The 11,447-nt window shown below is 41.1% G+C and overlaps 1 protein-coding gene across 5 annotated transcripts in view; it reads left to right on the top strand.

Moving 5' to 3' along the window:
- The window catches only part of RBM6 (RNA binding motif protein 6), an 89,839-nt gene that overhangs the window by 73,981 nt on the left and 4,411 nt on the right, over nt 1-11,447 (top strand). For all 5 annotated transcript variants that reach the window (XM_010851836.1, XM_010851838.1, XM_010851839.1 and 2 more), the window contains 10 exons: nt 2,828-2,888; nt 4,948-5,214; nt 5,596-5,756; nt 6,570-6,667; nt 7,339-7,381; nt 7,522-7,603; nt 7,826-7,911; nt 8,665-8,811; nt 9,506-9,601; nt 10,990-11,250. In XM_010851836.1, the coding sequence (XP_010850138.1) occupies nt 2,828-2,888; nt 4,948-5,214; nt 5,596-5,756; nt 6,570-6,667; nt 7,339-7,381; nt 7,522-7,603; nt 7,826-7,911; nt 8,665-8,811; nt 9,506-9,601; nt 10,990-11,250 (1,302 nt within the window). The remainder of the gene's footprint in view (nt 1-2,827; nt 2,889-4,947; nt 5,215-5,595; nt 5,757-6,569; nt 6,668-7,338; nt 7,382-7,521; nt 7,604-7,825; nt 7,912-8,664; nt 8,812-9,505; nt 9,602-10,989; nt 11,251-11,447) is intronic.

Genomic DNA, 11,447 nt, shown 5'->3' with positions numbered 1-11,447 from the left:
ATGAGATGGCTGGATGGCATCACCGACTTGATGGACATGAGTTTGGGTGAACTCCGGGAGTTGGTGTTGACAGGGAGGCCTGGCATGCTGCAATGCATGGGGTCGCAAAGAGTCGGACACGACTGAGCGACTGAACTGAACAGAGTGGGTGTGAAATAGTACTTCATCTGCATGATTGTGATGCTGATCTGCAGTTCCCTAATGATTAGTGATGTTGAGCATCTTTTCTTGTGTTTGTTGCCACTTGTGTATCTTTTTTGGAAAAATGCGTATTCAGGTCTTCTGCTCATTTTTAAGTAGGTTGTTTGTCTTTAAGTTGTAAGAGTTCTTCTTGGCAATTCCCTGGTGGTCCAGTGGTTAGGACTCAGCACTTTTACTGTGGTGACCCAAATTCAGCCCCTGGTCAGGGAACTTATGAGCCATAAACTGTGCAGTGTGGGCCCTGCCCCCGCCAAAAAAAGGTTGTAAGAGTCCTTTATATATTCTGGATGTTAATCCTTTATCAGATATGGTGGTTTAGGTCACTGAGTTGTGCCTGACTCTTGTGACCCCATTGACTATAGCCCACCAGGCTCCTCTGTCCTTGGGATTCTCCAGGCAAGAATACTGGAGTGGGTTGCCATTTCCTTCTCCAGGGGATCTTCCCCACCCAGGAATCGAACCCAGGTCAGATAGGGGATTTGCAAATATTTTCTACCATTCTTTGTGTTGTTACTGTGTGTTACTTTCTTGATAGTATCCTTTGATATACAGAGTTTTAATTTTGATAAAATCCATTTCATCAATTTTTTTTTTCTTCTGTTGCTTGCCCTTTGGTATCATGAAAGTATTGCTTAAAGCCAAGGTCTTGAAGATGTATCCTTAGGTTTTCTTCTAAGAATTTGATAGTTTTGGCTTTTAAATATATTTGGACCTTTGATCTATTTTGAGTTAATTTTTGTTCAGGATATGAGGTAAGGGTCCATCTTCTTTGGAATATGGATATTCGGTTTTCCGTGAACCATTTATTGAATTAACTATTATTTCCCCATTGAATAGTTCTGGTGCTCTTGTTGGAAATAATTTGCCCATAGATGTCTAGATTTAGTTATATAGACTCTCAGTTTTATTCTGTTGTCTGTCCTCATGCCAGTACCACTTGTTTTGATTATTGCAGCTCTGTAGTAAATTTTGGCAGTTGCAAAGTGTGAGTCCTTCAGTTTTGTTCTTTTTTCATTGTCTTGGCTCAGTGTCTCTTTACACTTTCCTATAAATTTGAAGATCATCTTTTCCATTTCTGCAAAAAAGGCCATTAGAATTTTGAGAATATTTTGCGTTTATGTAGTGATTGTCTCTACATCTTGGAATTATGAGTGATTTTCCCCCATCTCTTTCCACTGTTAGCTATAATGCACATGTATTGTTTATTTTATAATCAGAGCTGGAGGGAGCTAGCATTAAAGAGAAATTTTAGAACTCTGTTTTCTGTTAACCAGCAAAAAAAAAATATGTTGGTATCTGATGTCAGAATTATACAACTGTTACCAAGGATGTTGCTTGAAAGAGCAGAATGGCTTGGTTAGATTGTTCCCTAAAATATCAGGCCACTCCTTTAGCTATTTCAGGGGTATTTTGTAATTTCTGTGCTTCTCTGGAAGGGTTGAACTGCCAGTCCTGCATATGGGATCTTTGGCCTGATGTGAAATGCACTGACTTCTAAAAAAAAATTCATAGCAGTAGTAGTCATAATAGCCAAGAAGTGGAAACAGCCTTAATGCCCATCAGCTGACAAATGGATAAACTAAATGTAGTATAACCATACAATGGAATACTATTTGGCAATTAAAAGGAATGAAGTACTGATCAGTGCTGTAGCATGAATGAACTTAAAAATACTATGCCAGACACAAAAGATCAATTCTGTGGGGCTGAAGGTAAGAATGGAAGATGACTGCACTAGGTTTTTCTTTGGGGGATGAAGAAAATGTTCTGAAGTTAAATTTTGGTGATGATCTTACTATAGATGTACTAGAAATCCTTGAATTGAACACTTAAAACTGATCAATTTTATGGTGTCTTAACTATAGCTACCTAGGTTAGGATCATAACTCCCCCACTTAAAGCTCTGCTGTGCAGTCTTCCCATGGTATCTATAGGGGGTAGATTCCCCTATATTTTGGTATCAAAATCCACAGATGCTCGAGTCCCTTTTATAAAATGATTTTGTATTTGCATATAACCTAGGCACATTCCCTCATATACTTGAAATCATCTCTAGGTTACGTATAGTAGATAATTCAGTGTAAATGCTCTGTAACACTTTTAACGTCCTCAGAACAGCTAGCAGAGGTGCTACCTATGGATTTTCCTCTTCCTTCCATGCCCTTTTTAAAATCAATGTTTGAGAAAGGAATTGATCACTGAATTCTTCTCAGTTCCAGCCAAGCCTGAATCGGGCCATCATAACCAGTTCAGGATCAGATTTTTGGGTGCAGGCTGAGTAGTCACAGCTTTAGGACAGAATCTCCTATAAACCACTTAATAGTCCAGTTTCCTTAGTTAAGTTTACTTCCGGGAGAAATCTTTGTCCAGAGCAAAGGCATTTGGGCTGCTCAAAGATCCAGCTAGATACTCTGTTAGAGGCAGCTCTCAGATAACAGCTCACCGGATTCTGTGCCAGCTCTGATGAGTAGAGGATATCAGAATGGTTAGGTTTTACAGGAATCTGGGATATGGCTTATTTCTTTCATTTTTGGCAGTTGTCACTGTGTTAGATATATATATAAGGTTAAAATATATATATATATATATTTTTGGTCAAATTGAATTATTTACTTTCCCCATGCAGTGTAAAGCCAGCACTGGTGGACACCGATCTTCATGTTCATTCTGCAAGTGCCCAAGGGAAGGTGAGTGGTGATAGAGGCGAAGGTGGTAGTTATTATTTTGTACACTGAACATGACAAATTTCCTGCTTTCCTTGGCTTTAAAGACTGATCATCCCTAAATACAAGTTCATCTGTAAAACTCTTAAAAGTGCAATGTGATAACTAACTTTGTGTGACCTGTTAGTAAATAGTTTTGGGTCTCAGAGTTCTGCCAAGGGCAGGAGATGGATTATGGGCTACTTAGCTTGGGCAGCTGACCAGAGGTCAGCAGTGTTGTTACTTAGACTATTGTTATAGTTTAAGGATACTAGGTTGAGGAAGAGTCTACATAGCATTCATCCATGTGACCCCTCCACTCCCACTTCTTTGAAGTTATTGGGGACAATTTGCTATGGTTACTGCTTTCTCACTTACATTATAAACATTTGAGGATCGTAACACAAACACATCCTTAAAGTAACAGTAAAAGTATAAACAAGACAAAATCAGGATTGAGGGTATGTGTTATTTTTATAGTGATAAACCTACCAGCTTCTCAGTGACTTGATTTTAAAGTTAATTTCTCCTGAGAACCTCTAGGTAAACAGCCTTAAGAGTCTGTCAAAGGCATCTATAACAGTAGTCCTATAACGATGACTGTTATGTGCCTCTTTCTGATATTATCCTGTAAGGAAAGCTAGTACCTGACAGTAAAATACAGTTCAGTGCTGGGATCCTGGTAGTCTTCTAAAAGATCTGTTTGTTCCAAGGTTAGACTTTAGTGTGCCTCCAAGGAATTTTTTAGCTCGCTTTTGACCTGTAGTGGAGATTCTGCTCTCAAGTGAGGGCTATGAAGCAGGTGTTCTGAAAATCTTTGCGGGGAGGCTGTATATGCTCTAGAGACCAAACCGGCACATGGGAAGGTGAGTAAATAACTTTCCCATAGACAGTTGGGAAATTTTTAGCTTGCTGTATCACTCCAGTTATGCAAAATTGTGTTTTCCCTCCAGAAAGTCATTTTTTCAGTCTGTTCTAACAAATGAATAAATGGGTTATAGAAACCCTTGAGCACCATACCACTAAGATGGTTGAAACAGCTTTAAGCTAGAAACGTACATGGCAGGCATTCACTAGTCGCCTGTCACCACTGTTAAGTAATCTCTACACTGCTCCCACAGAATGTCTCTTTGAGCCACATGACTTCCCTTAAGAATGAATTAACTGTTTAAAAAAAAAAAATGCCCCCAATTAACTGGATACATTATCCTGATATAGAAAGAGATTGGAAATGAATCATTTATATTTTGAAGGACATTTACCTGTTATAGTTATTGGCATGTAAATGAGCCTTGTACAGGTAGGTCTCTTCTTACTTTTGCAGGAGACTAGGGTATCTAGTCTTACAGAATTTGAGCAGCTATTTTAGTACCATAACACTGGAAAAAGAAAGACTCCTAGGCATAACACATTTGACGTAAATGTTTCTAGCAAACTCCTAGAAAGACCATATGTTTAATAATTTTGTCCTCAAATCTGTTCTTATCAGTGGTTATAATAGTAAAGTCCAGGGTCTCATGAAAGATGTAAATGTTGGGGAAGTGATAAAAAACTCATAAGATTAAATTTTTTTAATACTTAGTTTCTTCTGTAAACTGTCTATTTACTGTCTTGTTAGCCTTTCTGCTTAAAGTTTGTCAGAGGACTTTTTGGTAGGTTTGTTTTTTTCTTTTTACTTTTAAAAATATCCCAGGGAATTCTCTGGTGGACCAGTGGCTAAGACTTGGCACTTTTACTGTCATGGTCCAGGTTCAGTCCCTGGGTAGGGAACTAAGATCCTGCAAGCCATACAGCTTGCAGGATATAAGCCAGTTCCCTGGCAGTATAGTGGTTAAGACTCTGAGCTTCCACTGCCAGGGGCACAGGTTCAATCCCTGGTCAGGGAAATAAGATCCCACATGTTGCTCACTGTGGCCAAAAAAAAAACAAAAATAAAAACATTCTAGTGTTAGTATTTGTTGGCAAGTAAGGAGGAACCATAAGAGTAGTGTTTGGGGGATTAAAACCTGTTGGAGATTCTCTGTTTCTGTTCATCTAATGACAGAAGCCAAGCAAGAATTAGTAACCTACCCTCAACCTCAGAAAACATCCATACCAGCACTATCAGAAAAACAAGCCAGCCAACCCTCAAGGTCAGCTGATAAGGAATCTGAACCCAAGAAGAGGGAAGAAGGACAAGAACCACGCTTGGGACATCAAAAGAGAGAATCAGAAAGGTATCTGCCTCCTCGAAGGGAAGGGCTCACCTTCCGAAGAGACCGAGAGAAGGAGCCATGGTCTGGGGAGACACGCCAGGATGGGGAAAGCAAAAGTAAGTGGTTTGTCAGGACATATACCAGTCTGTGACCACCATGCTTGGGGCATAGATGACCTATACTGTGACTTCCTACACCCTAGTAAAACAGCTCAACCTGATTATAGACGCTATTGTTTTTTGCAGGCCTCGCTGACAAAATCTATATCCTCCAACTAGCAAGTTGCTATTCAAATGCAGCAAGGCATAACTTTAGATTTCTAAGTATTGTGAAGAAAAGTGTGAAGTATTTGACAAGCATTCTGTTATAGAATCACCCTTGATAAAGCAGGGTAACATCTGCAGTATAAAAATAAAAAAATACACTCTGAAGACTTCAAAATTGTAAACCTTTCTCTCTTTCCTTTCTCCTCTCCCATTTGTGCTTGGTTTGTTCAGCAATCATGCTAAAACGCATCTATCGTTCCACTCCACCTGAGGTGATAGTGGAAGTGCTGGAGCCCTATGTCCGCCTTACTACTGCCAACATCCGTATCATCAAGAACAGAACAGGGCACATGGGCCACACCTATGGCTTTATTGACCTGGACTCCCACGCAGTGAGTTGCAGTTGTCCATCACCCCCATCCCCCAGGCCCCTCACCCTACCCTTTCACCCCAGGATGGCCTAGGAACAACTGACTATGGAAACCTCAAGAAGGTTTGAAGGACTTGATCCTTAAAATTGTCATGTGCCACTTAGTACCATAACCCCTATTATTGTTTCCTTTGGCTCATTCAGGTGAAGTGACTGCCCTAGAAAGTTGGAACTTTCCAGGTCCATTTCTTGTCTGGTGGCATTTCAGTTTCCAGTTAAAATAAAGTGACAACTTAGTCACTTGGAAAATCTGAGTACTGAACCTTTTCAAGATTTTGTTGAATTTTCTAATTTCTTAAATCATTTTGACCAATCACAGTTTTATGTTTGATGGTAACAGAACATTTGCCCTTTTTCCTCAAAGTGTTGCTTTAATAGATTCTTGTGCCTTGAATTTCTAGTTGTGGGGTCCTCTTCCATGTAAGTAATGTGAGGGTAGCAATGAAAATTATGTTTTGCACTCAAAAAATCACAAGAGACTTCATAAACTGGATCTGATGCAGTGACAGTTGCAGACTAAAAGAAGAGGATTTGAACTTTTGAAATTGATACTAAGAACTGATGGCTACACTGACCACTATTCTGATCAACGCTTCATTAAGGGTTGCTTATTTTTGCCAGTGTGCTCTTAGTATTATAATTATGACCAGAACATAATGTTTAATAAAGTTGTTTTGTTTTGTTTTGTTTTGAGAAGGAAAATCCATGTTCAGTTTTCTTTCATAGGACATGTCCTTTTCTCTCTTTGGGTTCAGATGAGTCTTTGTTTCCCCAGGAAGCTCTTCGAGTAGTGAAGATCTTGCAGAACCTTGATCCACCATTTAGCATTGCTGGGAAAATGGTAGCTGTAAACCTGGCCACTGGAAAACGAAGGTAAAGCAGAGGGATGGGACTCCTTTGTGTTACCCCACTCAGATGTTTGGGAGGCAGCTCTTACCTCTGACTGGAGATACAGATGGTAAAGCATGCTTTCCCAGTGTGAGTTGCTTCAGATTCACATGTATATTTTATTTTTCTATAGCTTGCCTTGTTCTTTCTCTATTTTTTTTTTTTTTTTCCTTTTAAATAGTAGTACTGAGTACTTATTTTTTTCCCCTTGGGCCCCAGGTGATGGTACAGCCTTGGATGTGCAAAAAAAATTGCAATATATCCTTGCTCCCTGGAATCCCAAGAAAATGCTGTCTTGACTTTGTTCATACCCCCATAGTGCTGGGAAATCTTATTCTTCTTTACTCCTTCATTCATCTTGACCCAGAAGTGGTAACTGGAAAGTGGCAGCATCAGAGAGGCAGGCTTACAGGGAGGGGGCAGCTCTGTTCTGGTACCCTCAACTCAATTGCTGTTTTCCTCCAGCAGATAGTTATTCAGGAGTCCCACTGCTTCTCCCTTCAGGAGTCTCTGCATCACCAGACCTGCTGCTATCCGGGTTGATTCCTTTCCGTGCCACGGGGGGAATAGAGTTTCTCAGCAGATCTGTTAGGGTTGGGCGCCCCTCAAGTGGCTTTTGGTAGCAGGCTCAAGACATGTTGTGTTGTTTGTTGCAGAAATGATTCTGGGGACCATTCTGACCACATGCACTACTATCAGGTAGGCTTCAGCAGTTGGGGAGTGCTTTGTTAAGATTCTCAAGTGACTGAAAAAGTGATCTTCACTTCTCTCTAATGGGTGATTGTTAAGGTAAATGGCTATCCGAAGTTCCATAATTTTAACTTGTTTTTCTGTGATAGGGTAAAAAATATTTCCGAGATAGGCGGGGAGGTGGCAGAAATTCAGACTGGTCTTCCGATGTAAATCGACAAGGACAACAGTGTGAGTAACCTTTGTCTTATCTCTATTGTTCTTTCTGGTTTGATTGCCCATTAATTGAAATCTTGATGATCACAAAGTTGGAAAGAGACAAGGGGTGCTCACTCAGAGAGCTCCATCTACAGGCTTTGGGTTGGCCAGCCTCCTTTTAGATTTCTTGACGAGTCCCCAGCAAGGGCTTCTTTGGACAGGGGCTAACACTGGCTCTGCTTTTATTCCCTCTAGCTTCATCTGACTGCTACATATATGATTCTGCTACTGGCTACTATTATGATCCCTTGGCAGGAACTTATTATGACCCCAATACACAGGTGAGTTTGGGGCTTTGTTATTTTGTAAATCATTCTTTTATATTTATTTATTTGTTTAAAGATTTATTTATTTATTTTTGGATGTGCTGGGTCCTCATTGCTGCCTGGGCTTTTCTCTAGTTGTGGTGAGTGGGGACTACACTTCGTTGCAGCGAGTGGGCTTCTCATTGCAGTGGCTTCTCTTGTTGCCAAGCACAGGCTCTAGGCATGGGGCTTCAGCAGTCGCAGCTCACAGGCTGTAGATCATGGGCTTAGTAGTTGTGGCGCATGAATTTAGTTGCTCCACAGCATGTGGGATCTTCCAAAGCCAAGAATTGAACCTTTGTCCCCTGCATTGGCAGGCAGATTCTTAACTACTGGACCATAAGGGAAGTCCTTATTTTGGTGTGTATGTTTTGTTTTTTTGAAATGTCCAGGTTTTATATTGAGTTATAATTATGTAGGTGGATTTTAAAGATGGTAATCTTCATGTTAACTGTTGTGTGTATAGAAAAATCAAAAAAAATAAAAAGAAAAAAGAAAAATCAATGCCTTGTGACAGTACAGGTGAGAACAGTGCTGCTCTTGGGAAAAATGGACAGTGAATGGTCTGGCTACGTCTTGACCCCTGGAGTGGGTTTTTAGGTTGTTTGATATGTTCTCCTCTTAGGCAAGAGGGAGAAAGCTGTTTCTTTCCCTCAGAAGAGAACTGTGCTCCTTAGACCTGGGATTTCTGGTAAAGTGAAATGTTCTATAGACTTAACTGTTTTGCAGCAAGAAGTCTATGTACCCCAGGATCCTGGGTCCCCTGAGGAAGAAGATATCAAGGAGAAGAAACCCAGCAGTCAAGGAAAGTCAAGTAGCAAAAAGGAAACGTCTAAAAGAGACAGCAAGGAGAAAAAAGACCGAGGAGTCACGAGGGTAAGAGGAGTTGTGAATCCTGCTTCCTTTTCGCCACAGTACACACTGCTGCTAAGTTGCTTCAGTCGTGTCCGACTCTGTGCAACCCCATAGACAGCAGCCCACCAGGCTCTGCCATCCCTGGGATTCTCCAGGCAAAAACACTGGAGTGGGTTGCCATTTCCTTCTCCAATGCGTGAAAGTGAAGTCGTTCAGTCGTGCCCAACTCCCAGCGACCCTATGGACTGCAGCCCACCAGGCTCCTCTGCCCATGACATTTTCCAGGCAAGAGTACTGGAGTGGGTTGCCATTGCCTTCTCCACAGTACACACTAACTGTTGTACTCCACAGTACTCCACTAGTGTGTACTCCACAGTACACACTATACGTTATCTCCTTCAGCCTTTACTACAATTCTATCTTGAAAAATATATACAGTACACACTAAATGTATATATATTTCAAGATAGAATTGTAGTAAAGGCTGAAGGAGATAATGTATATAAATGCACCATCTGGTACCTGACATGGAGTAATCACTCAATATATACTAAATGGGATGTGTTTAAACCTTTTTTTATTTTGGAATCACTATAGTAATATCACAGATATTTTACAAATTAAGAGGTTTGGAAAATCAGACTCATTTCCACAGGTGAACTCTAAACCCAGCTTTTATGGGTATCATATAAAAATTACCTGGGATTTTGATCAGTTTCAGGAAAATGCCAGTGAGGGGACAGCTCCCGCAGAAGATGTGTTTAAGAAGCCTCTGCCTCCCACTGTGAAGAAGGAAGAGAGTCCTCCACCAGTAAGGCTAAGCTGATGTGCTGGGCTAGGGCTGGGGCTGATTGCGAATGGGAAAGAAAGTTCAAAGGTTGATGACTCACTTCGGTATTGGTCCTGTAGTTCTCTGTGTCTCACAGACAAGGACTCCTCTTGAGTGTAAACATGAGGTACATTTTCCTGTCTGTTAGTAGGAGTGTTCCTTGAGACTCAGAGGCTGTTATCTGTCCTTTTTCTCTCTAACTTGTGCTGTTCCTACCAGACCAGAGAATGCCAGTCATTTTTAAGTTAGAATCTTGATTTTGTTAATTCTTCTCTTCTAAATGACCAAGGAAACATGTTTTCCTGGCCCTAATGTTTATTTTTTGATGCTTGTTTAATGTTTGTTTGATGCTGCATGAAAACATCTTAAATGTCAGGTGCATGCATATGTCATTTTTATTGTTTGCCTGCCAGAGTGAACAAAGCTAACACTGGTACCCATTTTTTAGATGCCTTAAAAGTAATAGTCTTAAGGTAATCAAAAGTTATTTTGATGCTAGGCCAATGATCATGTGTCATTATTTAACATTTTCTATAAACTCATGATAAATACTTTTTGCTGCTCTACATTGTTGATTCAGTTCACTGTAGTATCTGTCCTAACCGTGCCTTTGTCTTTACCTTATTCAGGAGCTGGATCTATTTACCTGGGTGTTTATCCTTTCGTTAGTTTTAGTCCATCTCCTAAATCTCTCTTGCTATAGGGGTTTCTGTGGCCTGGATGAAAGTTGTCTTTTCTCCATGGGTTACAATGACTCTGCCTCTTTAGAAGTAACTTGTAACTTTTAAACTCTTTCTTTGAGGGCTATGTGAGTTTCCATTTCTCTTCCTTCTCATCACTCTTCTGTTGCTAGTGTCACTTCTAAGGGAACCTTTCTGGCTTATGTCAGTGGACAAGGAGGAAAATCAAGCTCAAGCCATGTTGCTTCCATCTGGAAGATGAACAGTGTGGTCAGTGGGCCTGTTTTGAACCCAGTTCATTATCCAAACCAAAAGAGAAGAAATGAGATGCCCATAGCAGAATATCTAGAAAACAGGCCCCAAATACAGGTTGCTGCTACTGCTAAGTCACTTCAGTCGTGTCCGACTCTGTGCGACCCCATAGACGGCAGCCCACCAGGCTCCCTTGTCCCTAGGATTCTCCAGGCAAAAACACTGGAGTGGGTTGCCATTTCCTTCTCCAATGCATGAAAGTGAAAAGTGAAAGTGAAGTCGCTCAGTCATGTCAGACTCTTAGCAACCCCATGGACTGCAGCCTACGAGGCTCCTCCGTCCATGGGGTTTTCCAGGCAAGAGTACTGGAGTGGGGTGCCATTGCCTTCTCCAAAATACAGGTTGAGGTTGTGTTAATCCCTGGCCTTCTCCTTCCAGCCTAAGGTGGTAAACCCTCTGATTGGCCTCCTGGGTGAATATGGAGGAGACAGTGACTATGAGGAGGAAGAGGAGGAGGAGCAGACCCCTCCTCCACAGCCCCGCACAGCACAGCCCCCACAGCGGGAGGAGCTGACCAAGAAGGAGAACGAAGAAGACAAACTCACTGACTGGAATAAACTGGCTTGCCTGCTCTGCAGAAGGCAGTTTCCCAATAAAGAAGTTTTAATCAAACACCAGCAGCTTTCAGATCTGCACAAGGTATTAGGGACTGGGCCCTGGCCTTCTGAACTTTGACTGTCATCGTTGAGCATTACAGTAAATAAAGAAGCTTATACTGTCCTTCTCACCCTGTCTCTTCCCCAGCTCCTCTAATTAAATCAGTCTAATTCAAAAATGAGTTGTTTTTCCACGTTTTTGCTCATGAGTTGCACTGCATTAAGATTGTGCCCAGCTTC

This window comes from Bison bison, unplaced genomic scaffold, assembly GCF_000754665.1.
Source record: "Bison bison bison isolate TAMUID 2011002044 unplaced genomic scaffold, Bison_UMD1.0 scf7180017864304, whole genome shotgun sequence".
Classification (NCBI taxonomy): Eukaryota; Metazoa; Chordata; class Mammalia; order Artiodactyla; family Bovidae; genus Bison; species Bison bison.
The sequence above is the reverse complement of the archived record's forward strand: the minus strand, read 5'-3'. Positions and strand labels throughout refer to the sequence as shown.